The sequence below is a fragment of the Haliaeetus albicilla genome, chromosome 8, assembly GCF_947461875.1.
Source record: "Haliaeetus albicilla chromosome 8, bHalAlb1.1, whole genome shotgun sequence".
NCBI classification, from domain to species: domain Eukaryota; kingdom Metazoa; phylum Chordata; class Aves; order Accipitriformes; family Accipitridae; genus Haliaeetus; species Haliaeetus albicilla.
Genome location: NC_091490.1, coordinates 34704099 through 34717112, shown reverse-complemented (window position 1 = coordinate 34717112; position 13014 = coordinate 34704099). Strand labels below are relative to the sequence as shown.

General features: G+C 40.6%; 1 protein-coding gene across 11 annotated transcripts in view; it reads right to left on the bottom strand.

Moving 5' to 3' along the window:
• The window catches only part of SOAT1 (sterol O-acyltransferase 1), a 30569-nt gene that overhangs the window by 15079 nt on the left and 2476 nt on the right, over nucleotides 1–13014 (bottom strand). For 3 of the 11 annotated variants that reach the window (XM_069789689.1, XM_069789691.1, XM_069789692.1), the window contains exons 2-3: nucleotides 11874–12007; nucleotides 3639–3697 (exon numbers count right to left, since the gene is read on the bottom strand). In XM_069789689.1, the coding sequence (XP_069645790.1) occupies nucleotides 3639–3697; nucleotides 11874–11997 (183 nt within the window). In that variant the 5' untranslated portion in view covers nucleotides 11998–12007. Of the gene's footprint in view, nucleotides 1–3638; nucleotides 3698–5438; nucleotides 5553–11873; nucleotides 12008–13014 lie in introns of those variants that run through there. The other 8 variants (XM_069789694.1, XM_069789697.1, XM_069789698.1 and 5 more) reach the window with 4 other exon arrangements.

Here is a 13014-nt window from a genome sequence, read left to right as displayed (position 1 = left end):
TTCCTACTGATCAGCTGCTTAAGAAACATATATGTTTCCCTGATCACCTTCAGGGTGACTGCTACCTACTTTGTAATCTTTACAGCTGAAAAGTAACAAAACCAAGAAATCCATTTTCAAGGAGGGAAAGAAAGCCTGGAAGTTGTGCACAAAAATTACACTTCCTCAAAAAGGCATGTGTGACACTTGAGCTCATTTGTCAGTAGGTGTTTATGTTTCAGTGGCTAACTATTATGCTAAAGAAAGCTGGAACAGCATTGTTTTTGCTAAAAAGGAACAGGCACAAGGTCTAAGAAAAGACAGAAAAGCCAGATAACTGAAACAGGATCTGTTAGGTCTAAGCTGCAGCAGTGGTATGTCTGCCCCCTATGTAAACCTCTTTCCACAGCTATATTTTAAGGAGTCTATTTCCACTGATGGACACTTGTCATCCATGATATATCCATCATTTTCCAGCATAAATCACACTTGGATTGGTTTTATACAGTAGATCACCCAAAAAACTAAGCTAAAAAGCCCTCTCTAGAATCAAAACTTGTAGGCTAACATAATATATTAATAGATGATGTATTCTTACAAAATACTACTCTCTAATGCAACAACAGCCAAGTAAGCAAGTCTAACTCTCTGGCAGGAAATACAAGACAATCTGAAGTGAGACCACATAAAACCGGAAGACCCTGAAGTCAAGATGCATCAGAACTCTACATTCCTCCTGTTTCATAATGGTCAGATCCAGAGCGATCTCTTGAAACAGAAGCTTCAGTAGGAGGCGCAGATTAATATTTAACTTAATAAAAACATTTTTCCCCTATTTGGCAGCTGCCAGTACAGAATAAACAAGCTTCACCAGTGCTTAATGAAACAGAAGCTCTTAGGAGCTGGCTACTCTTAAATATTGCTTTTCTGGTAGGCAGAGAAGAAGATTGTCTCTGCAAGAGATGTGGACTTGTTCCTTTAAAAACAAGAGAAAAAAAACCCCAAAACATTGAGTACTTTGGAACTATGACCTGTAACAGAAGACACCAGTGCTCTCTGGCACAGCCTGCTTTTACAGCTTGCATGCACATATCCCTACCAAGAAAGTCAAATAGAAATTCCTGCTCCTCGAGGCACTCAAATTTCCATGCCAAACAAAGCACTATTCATCCCTACCAAAACTCCGTTTTTTTGGGTTTTTTTTTTTTAGTCTCTCCCCCTTTTTCAGCCTAATCTCTTCTCAGCAAGAGTTTAACAGAAATGATTTCCTTAAACTACCTCTTCCCTTTAGTTGGCACTCTGCTGAGACTGCCTCCTCCTAATACAACCCTCCAGGGCTAATACCAACATATGCATGTTTGGATTGGGAGAGCAGGACATGAGTTCTCAATAGATTAAATAAAATACAACCAGAGCATAGACCCTACAGTAATTGTAATTCTGTATCACAAAACTGCACAACATATCATGCTATATTATCAACTATTACTACTGCCATTCAAAGGGCAAATCTACTTGAGCAATTGCCAGAGTAATGTTAGTGCTCAATAAGCCAAATGCATTCTAGCCAGTCACCAAAAAAAAGAAACTTAAAGAGAATACACCTCCCACCAGCCTTCACTATGACAGGGCACGGATGCACAGATGGCCTTGTCGTAGCTTCCCCCAACGGAAAGCACTTAACCAAGAGTTTCCTAAAGTATGCCTGAAGTCTCAAACAAGAAACTGGGCAGATCCACTCAGCTGTCACCATTAAGTTTTTAACAAAAGAATCAGATCATTACAAAACCAAAAAGGGAGACTAGTGTGAAAAGAATGCCATGCCAGCCAGAAGCTGGCCAATAACTGATGAGAAGTCAGAGAGAGTTGAGGGAAGTAACCCTGTAGCTTACTTTAAAAGTTGCAAAAGTTCCCCAGCATTTTACTCATTCGAACGGAGTTAGTAATTTCAGTCACTGAAACATGACAACATCCAGCCCTGACCAAGTGACACAATACACCATTCTTAACCCAGTTTAGGATGAACAAAGGACTAGATTTTCAGACTGGACTACAGATGCATGAAGGCATCCTATGCACAAATAGCACCTAGCACCTACAAATCCCATTTAAATCAGTCAGAGTTGCCAGTGACCAGCACTTTTCTGAGTGAAGCATCTTTCTAGACCTCAGATACCTGTCACCTGGAAGGTAAACTGCAATCCAAGCCTTTGTTCAGTGGTTCACACAACAAAAGGGCCAGGCACTCCAGAATTCTCAGGAATTTTGCAGTAGATGGAGATTTTTACTTAGCTTTATAGCTATTGTTGTAGCTTTGAGGGATGTTAAACAAATTTGCAAGCTGCTTAACTCAGGGTTTAAAACCTGAGCTCTCTGTGTTTTGGGAGAAGCTTCAGTAATTAAAGTGCCACTACTGGTTTTCTTGAATTCTCTTTGCAGACAAGAAATCACCTTGTCTACAAACTAGTGTATCTCAAAGCTGGAGGCCAGAAAAAAAAAATTTAGAAACAAGAGACATTTCTGAAGAAAGAAATCAAAGATCAATTTGTCCCCTTGCAACCAGCTAGTGCTCCCTGGAACACAGAACTTAAAGCTACGTGTGCTTAACAGCCAAAGCTTTCTCATGCAGACATCTGTTGCCAACTTAGTGATTTGCAGTGACTGTTTTATCCACAGAGAAAAGATGAGAGGCTTGCTCTATCATGTCCTTCTCATTCAGAGAAGACAACACATGAAATAAAATTCAGAGCTGACTATTCCTCTAATGTGCTGAATTTCAGGAGTTTCAGCACAAAAAGCAGTACACTCTTTGCAGAAGACGTTTAAATATACTTTACTTATACCTATTACAAATTACACACTGCCTATAGAGGTGAAAAGACTTTTAAACAGGAAAACTTCTGAAAGGTGCAAGATATTTCTCTGTCTTGTAAACATCCACTCCCAATATTCACATAAGAGTGGCACAATTAGATTACTTCATCTTTACCATGGAATTCTCTGCAATAAAATTAAGCAAGAGTACAGGACGATTTGGCCTGAAGAACATGTGTGCTACAAAACAATGGTTAACAAGGAGGGTGCAGTTCATTGTTAGCTAACTTCATTTAATTTGGGCATAAATCACCTTAACATAACCTAAGACAATGGCAGCTCACACAAATGTAATAATGTTACAAATACACAGTGCTATTTTCTTTGGGCATATTGCTCACTGACAAAAAGAGTGGGACCAAGGCTCAGGAAGGTCATTTCCATACCCAGGGCAACAGAAGCTGTGGGATACAGGTTACATGCTAGCCTTTGTTCAGTGGATAGCAGGACACAGAGCATTCTAAAGACTAAATATGCAAGTATGCTAGCTGATAATCACACTGCCAAAAGTTAGTGGTGAGGGAAGTTCCATTTTATTTACAGGCCTCAAAGTTCATTCTTATCTTTGGACTTCAACCTATTGGGGTCAAGTAAGACAGAACTGCATTTGATAATACCACCTCTCTTGTGCAAAGTCAGAAGAGAGAAGGAAGATAGAAAGAGGGCTGTATAAAAAAAAAATCACTGCACTCAAGCTATGACTGAATAGGGATATTTGTGTCCAAAAGACATTTGGGGTCAATGATCCCGCTCCTCCCCGTAAGCAAGCATTAGAGTATATTTACCTCAGCTTCTGCTATTAGCTGCATTTTCCTTGTTATCACATGGTCAACATCAACCCGGCCTAAGGAAGGAAAGCAAATATTTAACATTTGCATTTTCAGTGATGCAAGCTGCATGTCTGAAAACACAGAAAGCACAACATACAGTAGCTGAGTCACTGATTTTTTTCATTAGTGCTTCTGACTTCTAATAAGGTCCCAGCAAGTTCAAAACAAAGCTGCAGAAAATTCATAAGCTATGACCAAGTATTTTAAACAGCCATTTAAGATCACGGCACTATAAGGCAGTCAACAGCTGATAACATGCTGGATTTTCAAAAGCTTTATTTTCCATCAGCAACTCTGCAAATCTTCCCAAGGTCCCTAAACATATTCAGCCTTGAAGCAGCAAATGGAACAACCCTTAGAAGGTCATATCCAAGTGTACTGATCTTTTATCACAGCTTTATCTTACACACAGTGAACTAGGCGTAAGATTAGGTTGTCTGGAGGTCTCTACATTGCCAATAGACAAGGCAGTGAAGTCACGAGTATTTGTTACCGTAACCAGCTCTGAAGACAGGCTAAATGGCAAGTTGGAAGGTTATCCTCTGTTCAAACCTGGCTACTCCCACTCCTTTCATCCCCCAGGAGAAGTGCTAGGTATCAGTCTGACTGTATTCCTCAATATGGTTCATCACTTAAGCAAACAGTCAGGTCTAACCATGCCATGAACATCATCTGACTTTTATCATTACTAAAACCATTGGCTAATATGTAAAGCCTCAAACATCACCTTTCTTTTGCATAAAGAACTATACACATCTGAAAAGCCTCTGTTACATCAAGAGGAAGCAACATACACAAATCAGACATTTCAGACTAGTTGAGTTTTAAGACAAGGTTTGTCTGCAATGGTTGTAGAGTGCTGGCAAGCCAGCTGGCATTTCACTTCTCCAATAAGAACTACAACACAGAAGATAAAGTTACTTAACACAGAGAGTCTTGCACATGAAGGAAAAGCAAGATTAAAGCAGCAATATCCACCCCTCTTTCACTAGTCAGGGTGAAAAGGTAGCAACATACCTTGCCTTGTGCATGTCCTTTGGCAATTATAGCTACAACGGTACCTTATACAGTAACACATTGCTAGCGTTACAACTTGCATGTTCAGTAGCTAAGATGACACTACCACTCTTAGAAAAAGAGGATACTGAACTGATTCTCTAGGAACATTTCCAGTGAAGCATGAGCCAAGAGATTTGCAGTAGAGGTGGCAACACTGTGCTGCTGTGTGATGAGAAAACAGATTTATAGCAATATCACAGTTCATAATGCAGCCTTCCTTGTCTTGTCCTCCTTGCATGTGTGCAGCCTATGCACACAAAATGCACAGTGTGTTGTTTTAATAACGCAAGCGCTTCTGTGATGCACACTAGTCTGAAGGTGCTCTTATGAGCAACCAGTTGTATGACATTTAGATAGAGCTGTTTCAGAGATAACTCCCATTCCAATACCGGAGGAGAGTTAAATGAAACAAGAAACTTTATCTTCAATGAAGCTATGCTCAGCTGTCAGCATTTTTTCTACACCCCATACTCCAATCAAGCAGGAAGATCATTTTTTGTTTATAAAAACTGCTCCATAAACTATAGACTTACAAACAGACCAGCAACAACAGCCTATTACTTAGCAGCCTTGTAATGCAGCAACAACAAGGAAACTTCTTAACACCATGAATTTTTGGCTGCATGCAAAGATCCATTTTTACAAAAATAGAATTCCTGGTTGCTAAGCATCTCACCTCCAAGACAAAAAAATTACCTCAGCATTTAAGCTCATGCTGTTACACTTGCCAAACAGCAGCAGTTTGGAAAACAATTTGAGACAAGAGTGTAAGATACCACTGGAGAGTCCCTTGTCCCACTCAGCTCATGCGCTTTGCTGGTCTCAAACGGATTCCCTCCCTCTCCCCCCTAGTAAATTAAATAAAAAAAAATAAAAAAAATAAATCAAGCTGTTCCACAAGCAGCAGAACTGTATACCCTTCATATCATCTCAGTGGCTCTACTTCCTCACTGCACCACTCCACAATTGTATTCATAGCCCCCTCCCCCTATTACCACTACACTAAGAACCGCCTTGTGCTTATCTGCTAGCAAGCAGACCAGAAAGAGCTTTTGAGCTCAAAACACAACTAACCTTTTCCTGTAGAAAGGTAAGAATTTGTGTCTCATCCAGCTGCCAGTCTTCATGACTATCAAGTTTGCCTGAAGCTGTCCAAGACCACCAGAGAGGACAGGACACATGAGACTTAATGGACTGCACCATTTCCTTTGTAAGCCAAGCTAAAAATAAATAGCCACTGCTTTGACTATACATTTCCTGTCAGATCTTGCATTTGAAGTCTCAGTTGTTATAACTACCCAGGAGCAGCCCACTTTGGAAATAAAACTCCCTTTTTGACTTACAAGGCCTTGAAGATGGATATAGTTTTACAGATAGCTAATGTACAGCTTTAATGGTTGTACAGGAAACAAGGCTAGACTCTGACTTGCTGACGCTGTAATTGCTAAATTGTATGCAGTGTCCCTCCTATCACTTTATTCACCCACACGCTGGTGCGTGTGCACAGACTAGACTAGAAACACAGCATCTTTTAAAATGCTTTAAAATCAAGATCTCTGTGTCTTTAGTATATGTGTCTCATAAAACAAAGTAAAACCACCTGTAAGCTTGTTGCTTCTTTTCTAGAAGAGTCTCCTGTAGAAGAAAACCCACCCCAAAACAACTCATTCTGCTGTGTTACATCACACCATAAACTCAAGCTGTGTCACAAGGCAGACACCAGAGAACACATAATTCATCATCTTCTTGAATCATTCATCTTCTGTTGTGCAAACTGCTACTTATGTTCTGTGAGGTCATTCGAGAAGAGAAACATCACATGATTTTGAGTCTCATTCCTTCATAAAGGAATTGTGCACTCTGAGAAGTCTAAATCTTCATTTCCCTTTGACACTGAAAATGAAGACTGGATCCCTCTGTATCACTTTGGCACTGCGACATCATTAAAAAAAATGGACTCAAGGCTGCACAAGACAAGCAAGCACATCTTAGCATTTAAAACAAGATGGGATATGCCTTAAGAAAACGGGAAATATATTTAAAGTCATAAGGAAGAAAATCATCTTTGAAGACTAATATGAAATAGTAACAAGTTTCACAGGAGACTGAAGCAGGGTTTGCTTTGAAAGAGTTTTACTCACAGGGTGACGTTTTAACTTAATGGTAGTTGTGTTCCCTTCCCATCAGCAAGGACATTATTGATAAGATCTTTAGCTGACCACTTGTCTTGGGCTTTAGAAACTGATCCTTGTAGGATGTGACAACTCTGCACAGTCCAAATTCCAAGCAGGTTCAAAAGTCAGAAATAAAGAAATGAGCAAGTTAAATGTAAGCTTTGTTTCCATAGGAAATCAGGCTAATAAAAGATCACCTGAAGACTGAGAAAGCTTCTTATTGTTGAAAATTTGAGCAACTTAAGTTTCACAAAAGATTTACAAGCTACCTTTCTTAAAGGATCTCATTGTCCCTTTTTCAACCTACTCTTATACATGTTACAGATAGTGACATTTGAGATGACGAGATAAGTATCCCATTCATATGATCTGTTAGTGTTGCAGCTTGGGATCCAACAAAAACAGCTTGTATGTAAGACACTAGCCAGCCCTCTACTAGGCAAGCTCTCAAAAATTAACTGTGTTAAACCGCATTCATTTTATTTAACCACTACAGTCTGCAATTACCACCAAGGGCACAAGTGGGAATAAGTCATTTGAGTAAAGCCACAGCTTGCGTGCAGTGTTACAGTTCCAGCCTGTAATGACCTCACCAGCCACAGAAGCTGCCTGCAGCCCAGCACTCTGAGCCATTGCCACTCAAACTGTTGCTGCATTGTGGCAATAAGCTTATTACTGAGCAGTTAGAACAACCCAGGGAGACTACTGCTCTCTAAATCCCTGCACAGCATTCAAGACAAAAACGCCTCTTCACAGAAAAGCTAGGAAAAGCACATGAACAAACTTCAGTTTATTGCCACACGTACTTCAAAAAAAAGACACTTCTCAGAACAACCAAGCACACTCACAGGTCAGAAGCATTTTCCCCTAATGATGTCAGAATCTGTTTAACTTCAGGATCTTCATGGAGAGTCACAGATACAAACTGTACCCAATACTGCCCTTCTCTAAAAGGGTTTAAATATATTATCTTCATCATTTCTTGATCGGACAACTTGCCACTTGAGAGGTTAAAGCAACATACGCAGAAGGATTTCGTTAGTGTCAGCTACCTGGATTCAAAGGCTCCCTCTCTAAAAACACTGAAGATGTTATCTGAAGGAAAGTAGTGTTAAAGCCAACTTAGTGCAAGGCTACTGTAAAGAGGGGAAGTCTTCTCTATCTGGTACAATACAACATATGTTAATAATTCAGTGCTAATAGGCCTTATTCTTACTTATGGTAATTTATTTGGCCACTCAGCAGGTAGAGGCAAGTTCTGACAAGATTGCTCCCAGAGCTCAGCTGATCTGCTTAAAGAACGCATAGGCCACTGCAGTGCAGATGGACAAGGAATTCAGTTAAAGTCATTTCTGCAGGGACACAGCACCCAAACAGCCTCTTCACTAGCAGGAGGAAACACCAGCATTCTCTACATCATGCCACCATGCCCACAGGCTCTTCACAAGAATCTGCTCAGCCTTCACCAAACCCACAGGTTGCAAAATATGAGAGCGCCTGGAATTACCAGAATCCAGCTAGTCTCAGACAAGACAGCTCTGCGACACATCTCCTGGAAACACATCCAAGATACTCAATTCAAGCAGCTTAATCACAAATTCACTAATTCATAAGAAATAGCCTGTTGATACAACGTTGATACACTCAGTGCTGTGAGTCAGACAGCAAACCCTGAAGCTTTCCAAATTGCTCCCTGTTTCAGAGCTCCCTCCTCCTACATCTATCAGTAGGCACACACAATTCATGCAGTGTCGTGAACTTTTGCACTGAGAATGATCAATAGTAACTTCTTCATTGGAAGATAACAACCCCTTTCCAAGATCAGCATTACTGAACAGGCTTACTCACACCAAAGATACGCCACATAACTTGTTTGCAGATCAGTCTCCGGAGACACTTCTAATCCTTTTCTGATTTCTAAGGAAACAAGGGCAGACTCCAAAACCATCAGTTCACTGTTGTGAATGGTCTAATCTTAGCATTTTAGAGGCACTCAGATACACGCTTAAGAGCCTCCCTAACCTTTTCAGATCTGCCCATGCAGTTTCTATTACGCTCCTTCCAGGTTAAGATTTCCTGCAACCAGTACTGCCAGATATCAATATCCTACCAAGCAGAATAGTTTTATATTTTTTTATGTATCTCCAGCTCAAAACATATAAGACTAATCTTATTAAGGAAGCCTGGCTTTTGACAGGGGATTATTGCTGCCTAGGTCACCTGTTGACTCTATGCCCGGACCAAATTAGTTGTTTAATTATGACACTAGAGCCAATTCAAGGAGAAGTGATATATGAGACTGAAGTTCAGCTACTCTGTCAAAGCAAAATTACAGGCTGAATGATTACAAGATACAAATGCATCAAGGGACAGAAGAATTCTTCTGGCAATCTCAAAGCTATGAGTATTTCCATATCGCTATAAATTTGGGGGTACTGGAGTACAAACTATTCAGTCTTAGAACTTGGCAAGCAATGAGACAGTTTTCAACAGAATTGATGAGGCAAGGAAAAAGAAGCTAAACTCTACAAATGGAAGAGTAAGACCTAATGTAGCTCTAAAGCCAGTATATGGATTAAAATTATTCCTCCAGGCAATTTCAGATCAGCCAATGCATTTGAGTTTTAATAAAGAAAAGATTAATGGCCTAGAATTTTCTGTACAAAGTTCACACACTTCTGGAAACAAGTCAATCGGCCCTTGACACATTAACTCGTAAGTCAGATCGTGTCTGCTAATCAGGGAGAATCAAGGGTGGGAAATCACATTAGCAATTTAGTTTTTCTACAGAGATAATTGCTACAAAGACACTACATATTTACTCGCATACAAGATACTGTCTTCACCTAGCTAGAATCCCTTGACTGGAATAAACATGCATCTTGTCTAAAATTCTACACAACACCCAGTGTTAAGATGCTACGGTGTAAAAAGGATGTTGTCAGACAGCAGATCATTAGCTTCATGCTGCCTTTGTACACATCAGGACTAATGCCTTAGAAACAGCTATTCAGAAGTGAATAGCTAGCACAAAAGAAAGTGAGAAAAGAAGTCTATGGCTACTTCTTTTGAGAAGTTCTTCCACCTCAGCTGTGCTTTCACAGAAAGCCCTACCTACTTAGACAAGCATACTGGACTATGTGAAAAGGCCACTATCTGAAACACACGAACACTTCAATTTTGTAAAGCTTCAACCTTTGTGTCACAGAGATGCTGATTTAACCCCACTGTACGGGGGAATTTTTGTCCAGATCGATGCATCTTCCTCCCAGGCCTGTGATATGGTCAGGCATCACTCATGCCTCCTACCTTCCTGTGGCATTCCTGTTGTCCCCATCACTGTGCTCTGCAAATAATCTGCAAAAACTGGTCTTAAGTCTTTGTGACGCTTCCGCTGAATTGGCAGCAACCCTGGAAGGTAAGAGGCACCTAGTCTTAACTAACCAGGATTCCTCCCCACTGTCCTTGCTGCCCTTCACTGCAGTTCGTACTGTATTAAAACACACTGCATTGTTCTAAGCCAACCCACCAGGCATGTGTACACGCGTGAAAGCTCAGTACACTTTGAAGAGATCTACCCCAGAATGTTTACTTGCTATGCAGCCACAGTATCTCACCCACAGTGACATTACACTACATCTCAGAGGTATTAAAATGAAAGGCTTTTACAACAGGCACACCCACCTATCAAGTACTTATTATCACAGCTATACTTACTCTTTACCCACAAGCTTGCAAGAACTCAAATTCATGCATAAGAGTTAACGTGTTTCCATAGATAAAGTAGAAGTCTGCTTCCAAATCCACCATAACTGTTTTCCAGTAGCCATCAACTCCATGCAATTTTGTAATAACAGCATTAATGGCACAGTCCCATTTGATTCAATTAATATGGCGTTACCACCAACAGCTTAAAATCCCAGTTCTCTTAAGTAGTTTGTGGGATGGCTTTCTCTCTAATATCTTTTTTTCAAGAAGAAATCTGACTTGTCCTAAACTTAAATTTGCTGGAACTCCTGTTTCAGTTGAAAGTAGTACTGTGAAATAGTGACAATATTCAGAAGCATACCAGTAAGAATTATCTCCTTGAGTCACTGGCACCAGGGTTTTGGAGCTTATACTCACGTGGCATATTTTGATAAACTAGTTTAGCTTTTTGCTTATTCCGTCTCCCAAAGAGAAAAGAAAAAAGCTGCAATTTCATTGCTAACCTCCTTATCACCGGGCTGGAATGTGGTGCATAACCCAACAATTAGAGACAGCCACAGTGTCCACAGAGTCCACAGGCAAAACCACTCATACTGCCACACAGCTGTCCCTGCAACTCAAGGGACAGGACATAGACAGCAGTGACCCTTCCACAAAGCCAACTATAAACCACATAACTTTTAAGGTGACCACAATATAAATTAACACAAAACCAACTGTTTATTCTTCTATTTTATGGCAGCCAAGGTTGAGACTGGATAGAATGGAGCTGCTCTGACATTAACAGAGCCCCACAGGAGCAAAGAATCATTCTTTGTGGCATCCTACCTACATCTGTCTGTCAGGATGGATACACCAGCTTAGCCTGGTATGTTAAAGTCCATTTTGTTCAATCTTGAGGAAGCCACATACTTGTCAAGATGCATTTGCACCATTTACAGCATTAAAGCATCTCCTCCTCATCACACACATTTGTCTTGTGACATTTAATCGCTTTCTTTACTCTAGATCCCTGTAAGCACTGCTGTACGCAGCCCCTGAGGGGAAGTTCTGTAGGACAGCACTCCAAACAACCTAAACCTGCTGAAGAAGAGCAGCTGGTACACAGGGAGCTCCACTTTGGCAGCCTTTCAACAAGCAGAAAAACTGAAATGAAAGAGCAAAGAGGCAAGAGCCATGAGCTAGAAAGGACACCTTAGAGGAGATCACATGCCAGAGTTGCAACTAATCCCGAGCGAAAGAGTCTCACCATTGCTTGAGTTTTGAAATGACCTCTCGGTCTCAGGTCTCCTCTGCATTTCCTCATTCTCAGGGGTCTTGCAGGTTTTAGTGGAGCCAGACTGGCGTTTTCTTACACAGTCTTCACCTGCCATTGTTGCCTAGCTAGACCAGAAAAGGATAGCAAATAATTAATGACAAAAGAAACTCATTTAATCTTTACATTGTTCAAGAAAAAAATGTACATAGCCTTCTTGATGGTAAACTTAGACTTTCTTCCCCCATTATGAAATCAGAGCAAGGGTAGGGGAAATTAAGCACACACTTGTATTAGCCATTTACTGTGGATCACACTTCCTTTCCCTTACTACAAGCAGTAAAGGAACAAAGCGACCGAGCAAGTTCCCCAACCACTACCAAAGTATCTCCTCACAGCTCCCTCCTTTCCCTACAGACCTTCTTAAGCATTTGTGGAATCTTTAAAACGCCAAAAAGCCCTTGCAAATGCTTTCCGATAGTCAGTCGGGCAATAAAATTTGTTTTCCGAGAGATCTGGCAGGTTTGCTTTGCAGAATCACCCGTGTTATTTTCCCTGAGCCAAGCCCCTTTCCATCAAGTTTTCAGTTCTTACAGAAAGAGCAGCTTCCTCAATAGATCCTTGTACTCTGCTTGGCCAGACAACAGTTGCATTGCAAACCACAGGAAAACAGGAAGAGAGAATCAGGTTTGAACTACGCCAGATTCAATGACAAAGGTCACTGCTGGGGACAGAGCTGCTAGTAGGGAACACCTGGAGCAACAGAGCCAGGCTGAAAACAAAAAAATTCTCAGTTAATGAGAAGGGGAGAAGATACTAATTTAGTCACAAAGTGACATTCTAGCACAGTCTCCATGAAATTGAGCTCAAGAAGCTCTCAGAGATGAAGCTACAACCAGGGACAATTTTCAGAACTGGACTTCCAGAAAACCACACAGGCATGTATGTAACCACATTTTCAAACTAATGCTTCTCCTTTTTGATATATTTTTCACCTTGGCACAAACTCTTAAATAGACATATGTTTTGTTGCTAGTGAACAGAATACACACACCAGCACAGATGAGCTGCTAGAGATAGGCAAGGAAAATTAATGCACTTGTAGAAAAACTAAGAAGGCAGAACATAATTATTC